Below are 12,173 nucleotides of genomic sequence, written 5' to 3' on the forward strand. Positions count from 1 at the left end.
TTGAGAACCCAGTACATAAATTCTTTGGCGTAAGGAAACTAAGAATTTGTCAATTTGAGGTTCCAGACTTTCAGTCAGGCATTCGAGCAACTTGCTATATCTTCGATCGGTTACTGAAAATTTCAAAGGGAAATTTCTCTTTCACATTGAGGATTGGTGTTTGATATAAATTCTTTGTAGAAAATTATTGTAGTGTGAAAAAGAAATTTAGTACATGAATTTGGTACCAAAGTAATCAAACTGTAGTCTATATATACTAATCATATTTGTCGTTGAAATTTCATAAAGAAAAAACATGGGTTGTTTACCTTGTGCTTACAAAGTTTTCTGCCTCCAATTACTTGTCCTATATTCTGGGAGTAATGCAAAACTTTGCTCTTACGACCAGAGTATTGCATTGGTTCAGTTTAAGCAGCTCTTTTCCTTCAAAAACATTTCTAGTTCTTACTGTGACGGAAGACAACAATCCAATCCAAAGATGTTATCTTGGAATGATGGCACGGATTGCTGCTCATGGGATGGTGTAACTTGTGATATGGTGACGGGTCAAGTGATTGGCCTGGACCTAAGCTGCAGTTGGCTTCATGGCAGCATCCCTTCAAACAGTAGCCTCTTTCTTCTTCCTTATCTAGAAACACTGAATCTCGGTTCCAATGATTTCAATTCCTCTCTCATTTCTTCGGGTTTTGGTCGACTCATTAGTTTGACACGTCTGAATCTGTCAAATTCTTACTTTAGTGGTCAAATTCCATCTGAAATTTCTCAATTGTCTAAAATGCTTTCACTTGACCTCTCCAAAAATGATGAAGTGAGGATTGAATCGCCTGTTTGGAAAGGGCTCATTGAAAATCTAACGAAGTTGAAGGAACTTGTTCTTTCTGAGGTAGACATGTCTACCATCGTACTTGATTATTCCTTGACGAATCTTTCTTCTTCTTTGTCATATTTGCATCTCACCGGCTGCAATTTAATTGGGCCAATTCCTGCATCACTTGCTAACCTTCCACAGCTCACCAGTTTGAGCCTCTCGTATAACCATTTTAGTGGTCATATCCCATCATTTCTTTCACATCTCAAGCAGCTATATTATTTAAATCTTGAACAAAACAATTTAGTTGGTGGAATTCCAGATAGTTTTGTCAACCTAACGCAACTTTCATTTTTGGATTTATCATGGAATCAACTAACCGGTCGGCTTCCTTCTTGTTTGAAAGGGCTTCGAAATTTAGTTACTCTTCGTTTATCAGGTAACTCTCTTAATGGCACTATTCCATCTTGGCTATTTACGGTACTACCATATTTAGAGGTAATTCATCTTAGAGATAACCGATTCACTGGCTCAATTCCTAGTACAATCTTTGAACTTGTGAATTTGACTAGCATAAGACTTTCCTCAAATAATTTAAGTGGACACATAGAGCTTTGCATGTTTGCAAGACTGAAAAATCTTCAGTACCTTTATCTTTCACAAAATCGTCTATCAGTAAACACCACATTAAATGCCAACTCCACATTTCCCAAACTTTTGCAGTTGGGTTTATCTGCTTGCAACATCAGTGAGTTCCCTGAATTCTTAAGAAGTCAGGATCGATTAGAGTGGCTGCAGCTTTCGGAGAACAAAATCTATGGGAGGATTCCCAACTGGTTTTGGGATATAGGAAAAGATACTCTTTATAACCTAAATCTTTCCGACAATTTTCTCACAGACGTGGAGCAAGTTCCGTTGAAGAATCTTAGATTTCTTGATCTTCGCTCGAATTTGCTTCAAGGGTCAGTCATGGTTCTGCCTCCTCGCTTGATTTTCTTTTCCATTTCAAACAATAAATTGACCGGGGAGATTCCTTGTTCTTTTTGTACTGCTGCTCCGATTGAGTTTATCGACTTGTCTAATAACAGCTTGTGTGGACCGATTCCAGAATGCTTAGTGGATTCCATCACGCTCATATGGTTAGATTTGCATTTGAACAGCTTCAATGGTAGTATTCCTCAAATTTCTGCAAATGGGAGTGGATTGGTCAATCTTATTCTGAATGACAATCAGTTCGAGGGACCACTACCGCAATCTTTGGCTAATTGTAGCCGTTTGCAAGTTCTAAATGTGGCAAATAACAGGATCGATGACACATTTCCACATTGGTTAGCACAACTTCCAGAATTGCTTGTTCTTATCTTGCGATCTAATAAATTTTATGGTCTCATAGGGAACACCGATGCAAGAGTTATATTCCCTAAGCTGCGAATACTTGATCTCTCTCGCAACGAATTCACTGGTGTTTTGCCAACAAGATACTTTCAAAATTTGAAAGCTATGATGCGTGGGAGTAACACTAGTACAGTTCAAGTGCAGTATATGCACCGATTTGGTCGATATTATTCAGCATTTTTTACTCTGAAAGGAATCGACGTTGAAATGAACATCTTAAGCATTTTCCTGGTCATTGATTTCTCGAGCAACCGTTTTGAAGGACAAATTCCAGAAGTTGTCGGAAAGCTGAATTTACTCAAAATGCTAAACTTTTCTCACAACCACCTTACGGGGCGCATTCCATCATCATTGAGAAATTTGACGGTTCTCGAATCCTTAGACCTTTCTTCAAACAGGCTCGTTGGACAGATTCCTACGCAGCTGACAAGTTTGAATTTTCTTTCAAAGTTGAACCTTTCCCACAACCAACTGGAGGGACCTATACCTCAAGGGCCACAATTCAACACATTTCAGAGCGATTCCTACATTGGGAATTTGGGCTTGTGCGGTTTTCCGTTGTCAGATAAATGTAGCAATATTGATGATGCTCAAGAACCGGCGCCAACGGATACTTGGAGCTGGTTTGATTGGAAAGTTGCAATGATGGGCTACGCATCTGGGTTGGTGATTGGCTTTTCTATTGGATACATGGCATTTGCAACAGGAAGGCCGCGATGGCTTGTGAGGATGGTTGAAAGAAAGAGGATCAGAAGGCAGAGCACCAGGATCTTCTTAAGTTGAAGTGATGCTAGAAATTGAGTTAGTTTGTTAATTTTTCTATTAATAATTGTTTTTTTTTATGACAGCAGAATTCTAATGCTTTTATTTTTTATTTGATTTAGCTGTCGTAACTTGTAAGGTATGTTAATCTGATTTTTTATTTATATTAAAAAAAATCTATTATATCTTTAATAATTTTAAAAATTTATATTTACTACATATTATTCACTTGTGTTTTATAGTTAAAGTTTTTTTTCCATAATGTTTATAGCTTAAATATTATAACACCTCAATTTCAAACATGACCTAAGTTATTGTGAAATAATATCTATTGCACCATAACATTTTTACTATTTTTTTATTAGTTGACCTATAAAATATAATTTTATCCTTACTTTAAGAAGAAAAAACAACTTTAAGGAGAAAAAACACGTAAGTTATAACAAAGCTTAATAATTTTCACTAAAAACCTGCAACCTACTATTGAATTAGAAACCCAAAAATTAAATAAAAGTTTACATTTACACGAAAAACTTGTAACCTACGTTTTTTGTAGTGCACTTATTATAATAATTTTCATTCAATTAAATATAAATTTAATTTTAATTATTAATTATTGATAAAAACTATCAAATGAAGATAATTAACATACATACAATCACAGATATTCCAAGTATTAAATGATAAAGTTATATTCAATTAATAGCATACAAATTTATAATTTTTTAATTTTTGTCGGTAATTGATAACTAAAATTAAAATAATATTTCATTGAATGAAAAATTATTTAGTACAATGATTAATAGTTAATTAATAATTAATTTGTATTGATAATTAATATTTTTCTATAAAATAAGGATAAAATTAATATTTTCTATGTCAATTAACAGTCAATTACAAAAAAAAATAGTAAAGTGCAGTATTTTTATAATTTTTTAATAATAAAATATTAGAGTGCAACACATGTTGTACCTTTTTATTATTTCACAACTAGAAAATAGAACCGCATTTCACGCGATTTTGAAAAAAGAATTTAGTATTATCCTTTTTTCTTACTTTACATTGGATGAAACTGATAAAAAATATGAATTGATTTTTTTTTAAAATGAGGTAGCCTTATAAAAAATAAAAAAAGCTATTAGCCAAAAATACAAATAAAAAAACAACGCAAGATAAAGAATAAAATGAGAGAATATATTATAGAGTGATTTTATTCATTCTAATTGTGTGTGTACAAAAAAAAAAAACTGAGCTCTCCTTTTATAGTTACATAATCACTCCATGAAATTAATGAAAAATTATGGATCATAATTCCTTGTGAGATAGTGGGAGTTATAGGGAAGCTAAATGTTGCTAATGGGAGATAGTGGGAAGACTAAGAGATATATGTTATGAACATCTACATTTATTTTAATAAATTCATAACACTCCCCTTGGATGTTTATTACAAAGAATATGCCTCATTAAAATCTTTATATAATTGTTATTGTGTAATAACAATCAAATTAATTATGAGAAGATGAAAAGTCAAATCTAAAAGAAATTTCTTTATTTATTAGATAATAGAGAATATACAAATATGAGAAATGGTGATGCTACATCACCTCCTCAAGTCCTAGCTTTATATATATATATATATATATATATATAAGTTAGGTAGGAAGAGGAAAAAAATCCTAAAAAGTAAAACAATCAGGCGAATCTAACCAACCGAATTTCATATCTAAAACTAAAAGCATTCCCAATACAATCTCATAGAATAATAATGATCATGATCAAAGACGAGGATAAAAGCTGGCTACATGGGCTACCGCCGCGATGCCCGCCAGATCAAAATTTTAAAAAAGAATAGTTTAAAGATGTGCTGTATGGATATCATAATCATGATTCAAATCACCAATAGAGTAGTGCTATTGGCACCTCCTTAAAACTCACTTGAAACCCCATTTTGATATTTATTGCTTTATTCTTAGTTATAATTACATAAAAGGATAAAACAGATTTAATTAAAATTACTAATTCTTCAAACCCAATCAATTACTTTATTGGGATTTTTGTTATTTTGCCTTTAGCTCTTCTTAATTTTTTTGTAAATAAAAATAATTTCCCACTTGGTGAAGAAAATTCAATAGATTCGCTAAAAATTTATTGTTTTTTATATTTTTTTTTATAATGATTTGATAAACTACTTTAAGTTTTCTCTTAATTATTTCAAAATCATATTGGAACTGTAAAAAAAAAAATGATGTGTGGGTATGAACCGTATAGAGTCAAAAAGAAAATATATGGATAGAGTTTTATTTAATTTTGTATTAGTTTTATGTAGTTTTATCTTGTGAAAGTGCTGTTAATGTAAAAACGGGGTTTCATAGGGATATTCAGGGGGTGTCAATAATGCATTCTTTTCAATTGTATAAATCAATAATTTTCTTTTAACTTCATAGTAACTTCTACATTTTTTAATTTCAAATGTTGCTATAACAAATATATTTTAAAATTTTCTTTGATGATCTATATTTTCTTCTAAACCTAAGATCCCATTTAGGATTGTGGTTAAAATGTCACAAGTAGTTTATTTTATAATTTTCAATAAAAAAATGTTTGGTAAAATTTTTAAAATTTATTTATTTTATAGTTTTCTCCATTTTACCAACAATTTTTAAAGTGAAGAATAACTTTTTAAAGTTAATTATAAAATAATCCACCACATACATTTTTAAAATTTCTGTTATAATCTCATTATTTTTATAAAAAAGATGATAATATCCATATTTTTCATAAACCCTAATTTATAAATCATTACCCTAATATATTACATTACCACAACTCCTGTAAATCACGTGTTACTTTTTATTTTTTCATTTTTATTTATTATGTTATGAAATTTCCTATATCTTTTATTGATTATAAAGTTGGTTGGATTTGAACAATAAAAAATTTCACTTTTTTTTTTATAAATTTATGTATTAAAAAAAAAGGATGTGTTTAGATAAACTAAACTATTATCTATTTTAATCATTATACAACGAAATGATATTTTAATAATAAAATATAAAGTGATGATACGACTGCAAACTTTTGTGCAAATCGAGTTGGCATTAACTCATTGGTTGAATAAAAACAAATCATGTGGTCTAAAATATATTTAATTCAACCAATTTAATCATGCCACATCAATTTGCACAAAAAAAAAATTGTACAAAAATTTGTAACTATATTATTACTTAAAAATATACCATAAGCATGGACCATATTTTTAAAACTCAAAACATTTTCTAACATAATTTACTAGATAATTTACTATTTTCTTTCTTTTTTTAATATGATTATTTTATCAGTACAACTTTGGACATAAAACTCAATTATCTATTTTTGAGACATGAGATTATAGTATACACTTGGCTAAGGGACTTGGATCGATTGGGCCTCCAAATATGTCTGGGAATGATCAAATCCAGTATTTCTCTTAAACAAACATTCAAGCTCAAATCATTTTATTGCAAGAATCTCTCTTTTTAAAGACAATCCTGATGAGCACTACATTTCAAGCAATTATGAGCAAGTAGTCATTCAATGATTTCGAAGAAATGAATTAACATTGATAAGATATGCACTGATGCACAGCTAGATTCTCTAAAATTGCTTAAAATCATTGCTACTTTTTTGCGTCGGAAGTTTTTTTGGACCCCAAGCACCTAAAGTGGCGACGTCAACTTTATGTTAAAGATCATCAAATTTGATGGCGAAGTGACATAACTTTAGATTTCAAGCAATGATACAATGATGGAGGAGTTGAAGCCATTAATTTGCAGTGGGCTTCTTGATTTAACATTCAGTTAAATTGATTTTAAAGAGATATGTGCACGCGAACAAGAGAGAAAATTAAAGAAGTGAAATTAAGTTTAATTTGGCTTTAAGGCTTTTTTAATTCCAAACGCAATTTGGAGCAGTAAACGAGAGTTTAATTTGCGAGAGAATATAATATAATTTCATTCGATTTATCTTTCTTATAGTACAATTCCCAGATCCACGAAAGAATTATAAGTTTATTTAAATAGCCTCTATTTTTAGATGGGAAACTAATGGACATATAATTAATTTCTTTTCGTTTCATATTTAATGTTTAATGTTTTAGGTTTTGTTTATCTTGTTGTGTTGTGTATGAATATCTCAGCAATACTAATACTTCCTGAATTTGTACGGTTTCACAGAAGAGCTACCAAAATTAAGTGGGTTCTGTTCAATTTCCTCGAAAAATAATAATAATACCAAATAACATTTATACGTTTAAGTTTGAACCTTTTGCCAATCACAATTATATTCTAATGTTTTATCCGATCATCTATATTTTTTTCTAAACCTAAAACTCAAAATATATATGCTTTGGACACTATATAATTAGAGCCTATTTAAGACTATTTTTGTGAGACTCAAAAATAATTTACAAAGTTAAAAATTAATTTTACTGTTTGAAATTTTTTTTTTCTAAAAATCACTTTTGAAAAATCACTCCATAGTCCATCCTACTAGAAAGTAGAGGAGGAGATTTTAAAAATGAGATTTTAAAAATCAACTGGTTCAAGAGACACAAGTTTTTAGCCATTTGATTACACTTATTTCAATAGCTTAAATTGAGGTTGATATAATTTTTTTTATAAATAAAATAGTGAGTCTCATGGAATATTATTAATTTTTTTTCTCTTTTCTCTCCATTTTAAATCTCATTTTCGTTGTAACCAATATATTAAGAGAGTGAGACTGAAAAATTTCGGAGATCAATTTATATAGTTCAAGGTTCTAATAACATTTAGAGAAAATAAACCCACCAAAGTGAAAGCAGTGAAGAGAATGGTTCTTTTTCATCATTCACTGACTTCCACATTATATTTCATTAAAATAATTCTACATTATATTTCATTAAAATAAATTGGTGGAATCCCACCATTGACAAACAAATAAATAAATAGAAAAAATAACATCGTTGCTGTCGTGTACAATTAAGAATATAATTAAACCTCACCCATTTATCAATCCCATAAAATTTTTTACGCTCTTTGAACTTCGAAATCATCAGTCCAAAATCAAGTCAAATGTCGTTTAAAGAAGGAAAAAGAACCATTATATGGCAAGTATTGCTGCCATTGTTTGTTATTGTTGCAGCAACTTTTTTCAAAGCAAAAAGTAACCCGCTCAAACAATAAAAACAATAAATTAAAAAAGCAAAAAAAAAAAAAAAATTGTTGCTGCTGTTGTTTTTTCTTTTAAGTCCTTTCTTCTTGGTTTTGGCTCTTTACAATTCTATTTGAGTTCGTAGAAGTTAAACTTTGCGAGACATGATCTTTGAGAGAAGAATACAAGGAAAGAGAAAAAATAATTAATAGCGTCTAATTAATTTTGCATTAAAAGAAATTTATGTCAGCTTAAATCTAAGCCATTAAAAGAAGTGTGATTTAATGGTTAAAAACTTGTATTTAAACTTGTGTTTAAATTATTATTTTTTCTTGTTGATGATGTGATCCCACCAATTTATTTTGATGAAATATAAGGTGGAAGTCAGTGAACGAACGATCTTGTTTCTCACTTTCTTCTAGGTTTATTTTCTCTTAACGATATTAGAAACTTTGAACTTTATAAATTGATCTCTGAAATTTTTCAGTCTCTCTCTCCCAATATATTGGTTATAACGAGAAAGAGATAATGGAAAGAGAAGAGAAAAAAAAAATACTATTCTATGGGACCCAATATTTTTATTTAAAAAAATTATGCCAGCATCAATCTAAATTGAAATAAGTGTGATCCAATGACTAAAAACTTATGTCTAAAATTGTGTTAAAAATTATATCTCTTGAACTTGTTGCATATATTATTATTATTATTATGATTATTATTATTATTATTATTATCATCGTCATCAATTATATTAAGATAACAAAATGAAAAAAATCATTAATATAAAAATATGTATTTTAATTATCAATTATTATATGTACACAACAAAAAAATTCTATACATATTTTTATATATGAAAATAAATTTTATTTAACATTATGTCTATTTCAATTATTTATACTTTTACAAAAGTTTAACTTTAAGATTTACTAAATATATATATGATTATTTTTAAAATTCTGAGCATTTTTAAAAATAAATTTTATAAAAAATTTAATTAATTCTTATTATAACTTATTATTTTTACAATACAACTGATAACAATTATTTTAAAAAGTATAGTATTATCAAAATGGCCATTAACATACACCAGCCTTAAATGATACTTTTTTTTTTTTAATTTCCATTGGGATTCTGATTTGGACTTGGATCGATTGGGCCTCCACATGTACTTGGGCCGAACAAAATCCAGAATCTCTCTTGTTTCTGGATCTCTAACCTGGTCACAACCTGGATGATATTAGGTATATTAATCAGCACTCACGATGACAACAATGAGTTTATATTCTCTATTGTAAACAACACTCTCTTTATTATATATACATCCCACTAAATTCACACCATTTTATTGCAAGAGTATCCATTTAATAGACGACAATCATGGTCACAAAATTCCAAGCAATTATAAGCAAGTAATCAATCATGCAATAAATTCAAAGAAATGGATTAGCATTAATAAACACATTTTGGTAAGATAAGATGCGCACTTCTAGGTTCCGTTAAAAAGCAAAATTACTTAAAATCAACACAACATTTTGTGTTATCAAACTTTTTAATTTGGACTCAAATCACCTTAAAGTGACGACAATAACTTTATATAAAAGATCATCGAAGTGACTCACGATTTTTATAAGCCCAAACTCATTTAAAAAAAAAAAAAAAACTTTAACATTCATAATAAAGCATTTTAGGTCAAAAGTTTTTGGTCGATTTCATGTAGTGTCCAAATTACAGATGCTAATGGGTTTTCTCTGTCCTGTTAATTGGAATGTTCAGTTAATTAAAATAATCTCTATTTTAAGCGTTTAAAATAATTCATTCATTGTATTGATTAATTATGTGGCTTTTTAATTCACAAAATTATCTCTATTAATTGCTACAACAACATCATACGCTAAAAGCTTACATGTGTTTTTGAATAAATTTTCCATACAACAACCTTAAAAAAATGGGATGCTTTGATTTCAAAATTCAAATGAATCGAACGTAAGTCAATTTGATTCAATACATTTCAAACCTAACCCCATAATATGAAACCAAACCTAGCTATAAACAAATTACATTTGAACAACCATTTCTCATAATAACGCGAAGAAAATCAAACGTAGGGGTTTCAATTTTGAGTACATTTCAGACTACAAGAGTCTAATCAACAAATAGAAATCAACTTTAGTACTTTACAGAAAACTTAAAGCAATTAAAAAAAGCCATATACTCATCTTCAAATGCTACTGAATTGGACTTCTTTTTTCCCCCTATTCACGGAGTCGAATTCGCCGGAATCTTTTATTTTTGTGACAATGATGTGATGTGGTGGGTCAATTATGCATGGAGGATTTAGCTCAATGGGCTGGACCAACTTTAAGTTTGTTAACATCATGTGAACTATTTCATGATGAAATTGTTTCCTCCTTTCGAAACTAATTCTCGCCCAATAGATCAAGAGCTGAAGAAGATATGGCTCCCCGGCCGGACTCTCTGTTTCTTTTATAATTTATTACAATAAGCTGCTTTTGAATCAAGATTATGTTCCCTTATCTCGTCCTTAAATAGAGAGATCCCAAGTTTAATTAATCTGAAAAAATGGAGTTAATTACGCCAGCCAGTCCGTGAATCTTTGACAGGTTTCGCGATCTAATGATGATATATACATATATTTTTTTCCCTGTAGTGGAGAAACTTTTTCCCTTTGAACAATGGACAACTAATTTTGTCATCAGTTTAAAATATATTTATCTTTTTCACAACACATGTTTATGTTCATTTGTCAACAGGTTCATGGTATATTTTTCCTGATCATCACATCTCCCAACCAGAGTAGTTGAACTTTGATGCTTATGTCGGCTTGATGTGAGTAATTGCTCCTTTAGGTTTAAGGTCAGATTTGAGTCAATTACCCTAATTGGGTAATTAGTCCATGTGTTTTTCAAAATTACCCAAATCTTTCAAGTTGTGTATCTATTTTCATTAAAATTTAATTAATTCTTCACTTTCCATAAATTTGTTTGAATCTTAAGTTATATTAAACACAATTAATATTCTACCTCTAGAATTAAGATCCTATAAACACATAAGTAGTGACAATGACTAAATGAGAATTTCTTTAAGTATAAAGGGACTCTAATAAAGCATTTTGGCTCAAAACTTAGAGACTAATAAATTGTGCTATACCCATCATGCAATGCTGATAGAATAACATCCAAATATTGTAAGGTTTATGGAAACTAATTTTGTAAGTTAAACGTAGCCACATCAATAGAATGAGAGATTTTAGAGTATATTAGAAGTACTATACGTAATTAATGCATGTATGACATGTATAATTCAATTAAATATGACACGTGTAGTTATATTTAATTGACGCATGTTATACATACATTAATTATATATATTACCTTTGATGTATTTTAAAATTTTTGTAGGTGAATGGTATAATAACTAATTTAAAAAGTTGCATTGTAGTGCAATATGAATATGGTGAATGGAAGGAAGCCCATTATATTCCAAAAGATAAAAAGCTTGAACTTGATTGCATGAGTTGAACGCTGCACGCTTCTTAAATCACAGTAGTGGGAAAATGGGCATGTTTAAAAAGCTACCAACTTACTTAAAAACTCCGAACTCCATGAACAGCCGTCTATGAAAAGCAGAAATGATAGCAAAGACCAAATGTCTAGTGCTCCATTATCTAAACATGCATAGCACCAGACAAGACCACTCTTCGTCGTGGACCCACGATCTCAAGTTACTGCATTTATTTTATTTTAAGTAGTGAGAAAGAAGCTGTTGCTTAAGTCTAAAGCCAATTTGCCGACCGCACCAAGCGTCACCGCCCGCAATTTCAAAAGCCATCCGCAAAGGCGGCCGAGGCTACATACAATATATTGGTTTCTTTTCTCAGTGCACGCGTAATTTTGAATTTGAAGAGTATATAAAATCTATATATAGTGAATATTAAATTTAAAGTCAAACAGAGTCATCTCAAAAAAAAAAAGTCAAACATAGAGGATGGCACGTATTTTTTTTATGTTAAATTACA

General features: G+C 29.8%; 1 protein-coding gene across 1 annotated transcript; it reads left to right on the plus strand.

The window, feature by feature from the left end:
* The first annotated feature begins 295 nt into the window (after positions 1-295).
* LOC18052686 (receptor-like protein 9DC3) lies at positions 296-2,986 on the plus strand. Its single transcript, XM_024190926.1, has one exon. The coding sequence runs from the start codon at positions 296-298 to the stop codon at positions 2,984-2,986; it is 2,691 nt and encodes an 896-aa protein (XP_024046694.1).
* The last annotated feature ends 9,187 nt before the right edge of the window (positions 2,987-12,173 follow it).

This window comes from Citrus clementina, unplaced genomic scaffold (assembly GCF_000493195.1).
Source record: "Citrus clementina cultivar Clemenules unplaced genomic scaffold, Citrus_clementina_v1.0 scaffold_2, whole genome shotgun sequence".
Taxonomy (NCBI): Eukaryota; Viridiplantae; Streptophyta; class Magnoliopsida; order Sapindales; family Rutaceae; genus Citrus; species Citrus x clementina.

Excerpts from the sequence above, each read along its gene's own strand:
- LOC18052686 (XM_024190926.1), top strand. The coding sequence starts at position 296 with ATGGGTTGTTTACCTTGTGCTTACAAAGTTTTCTGCCTCCAATTACTT.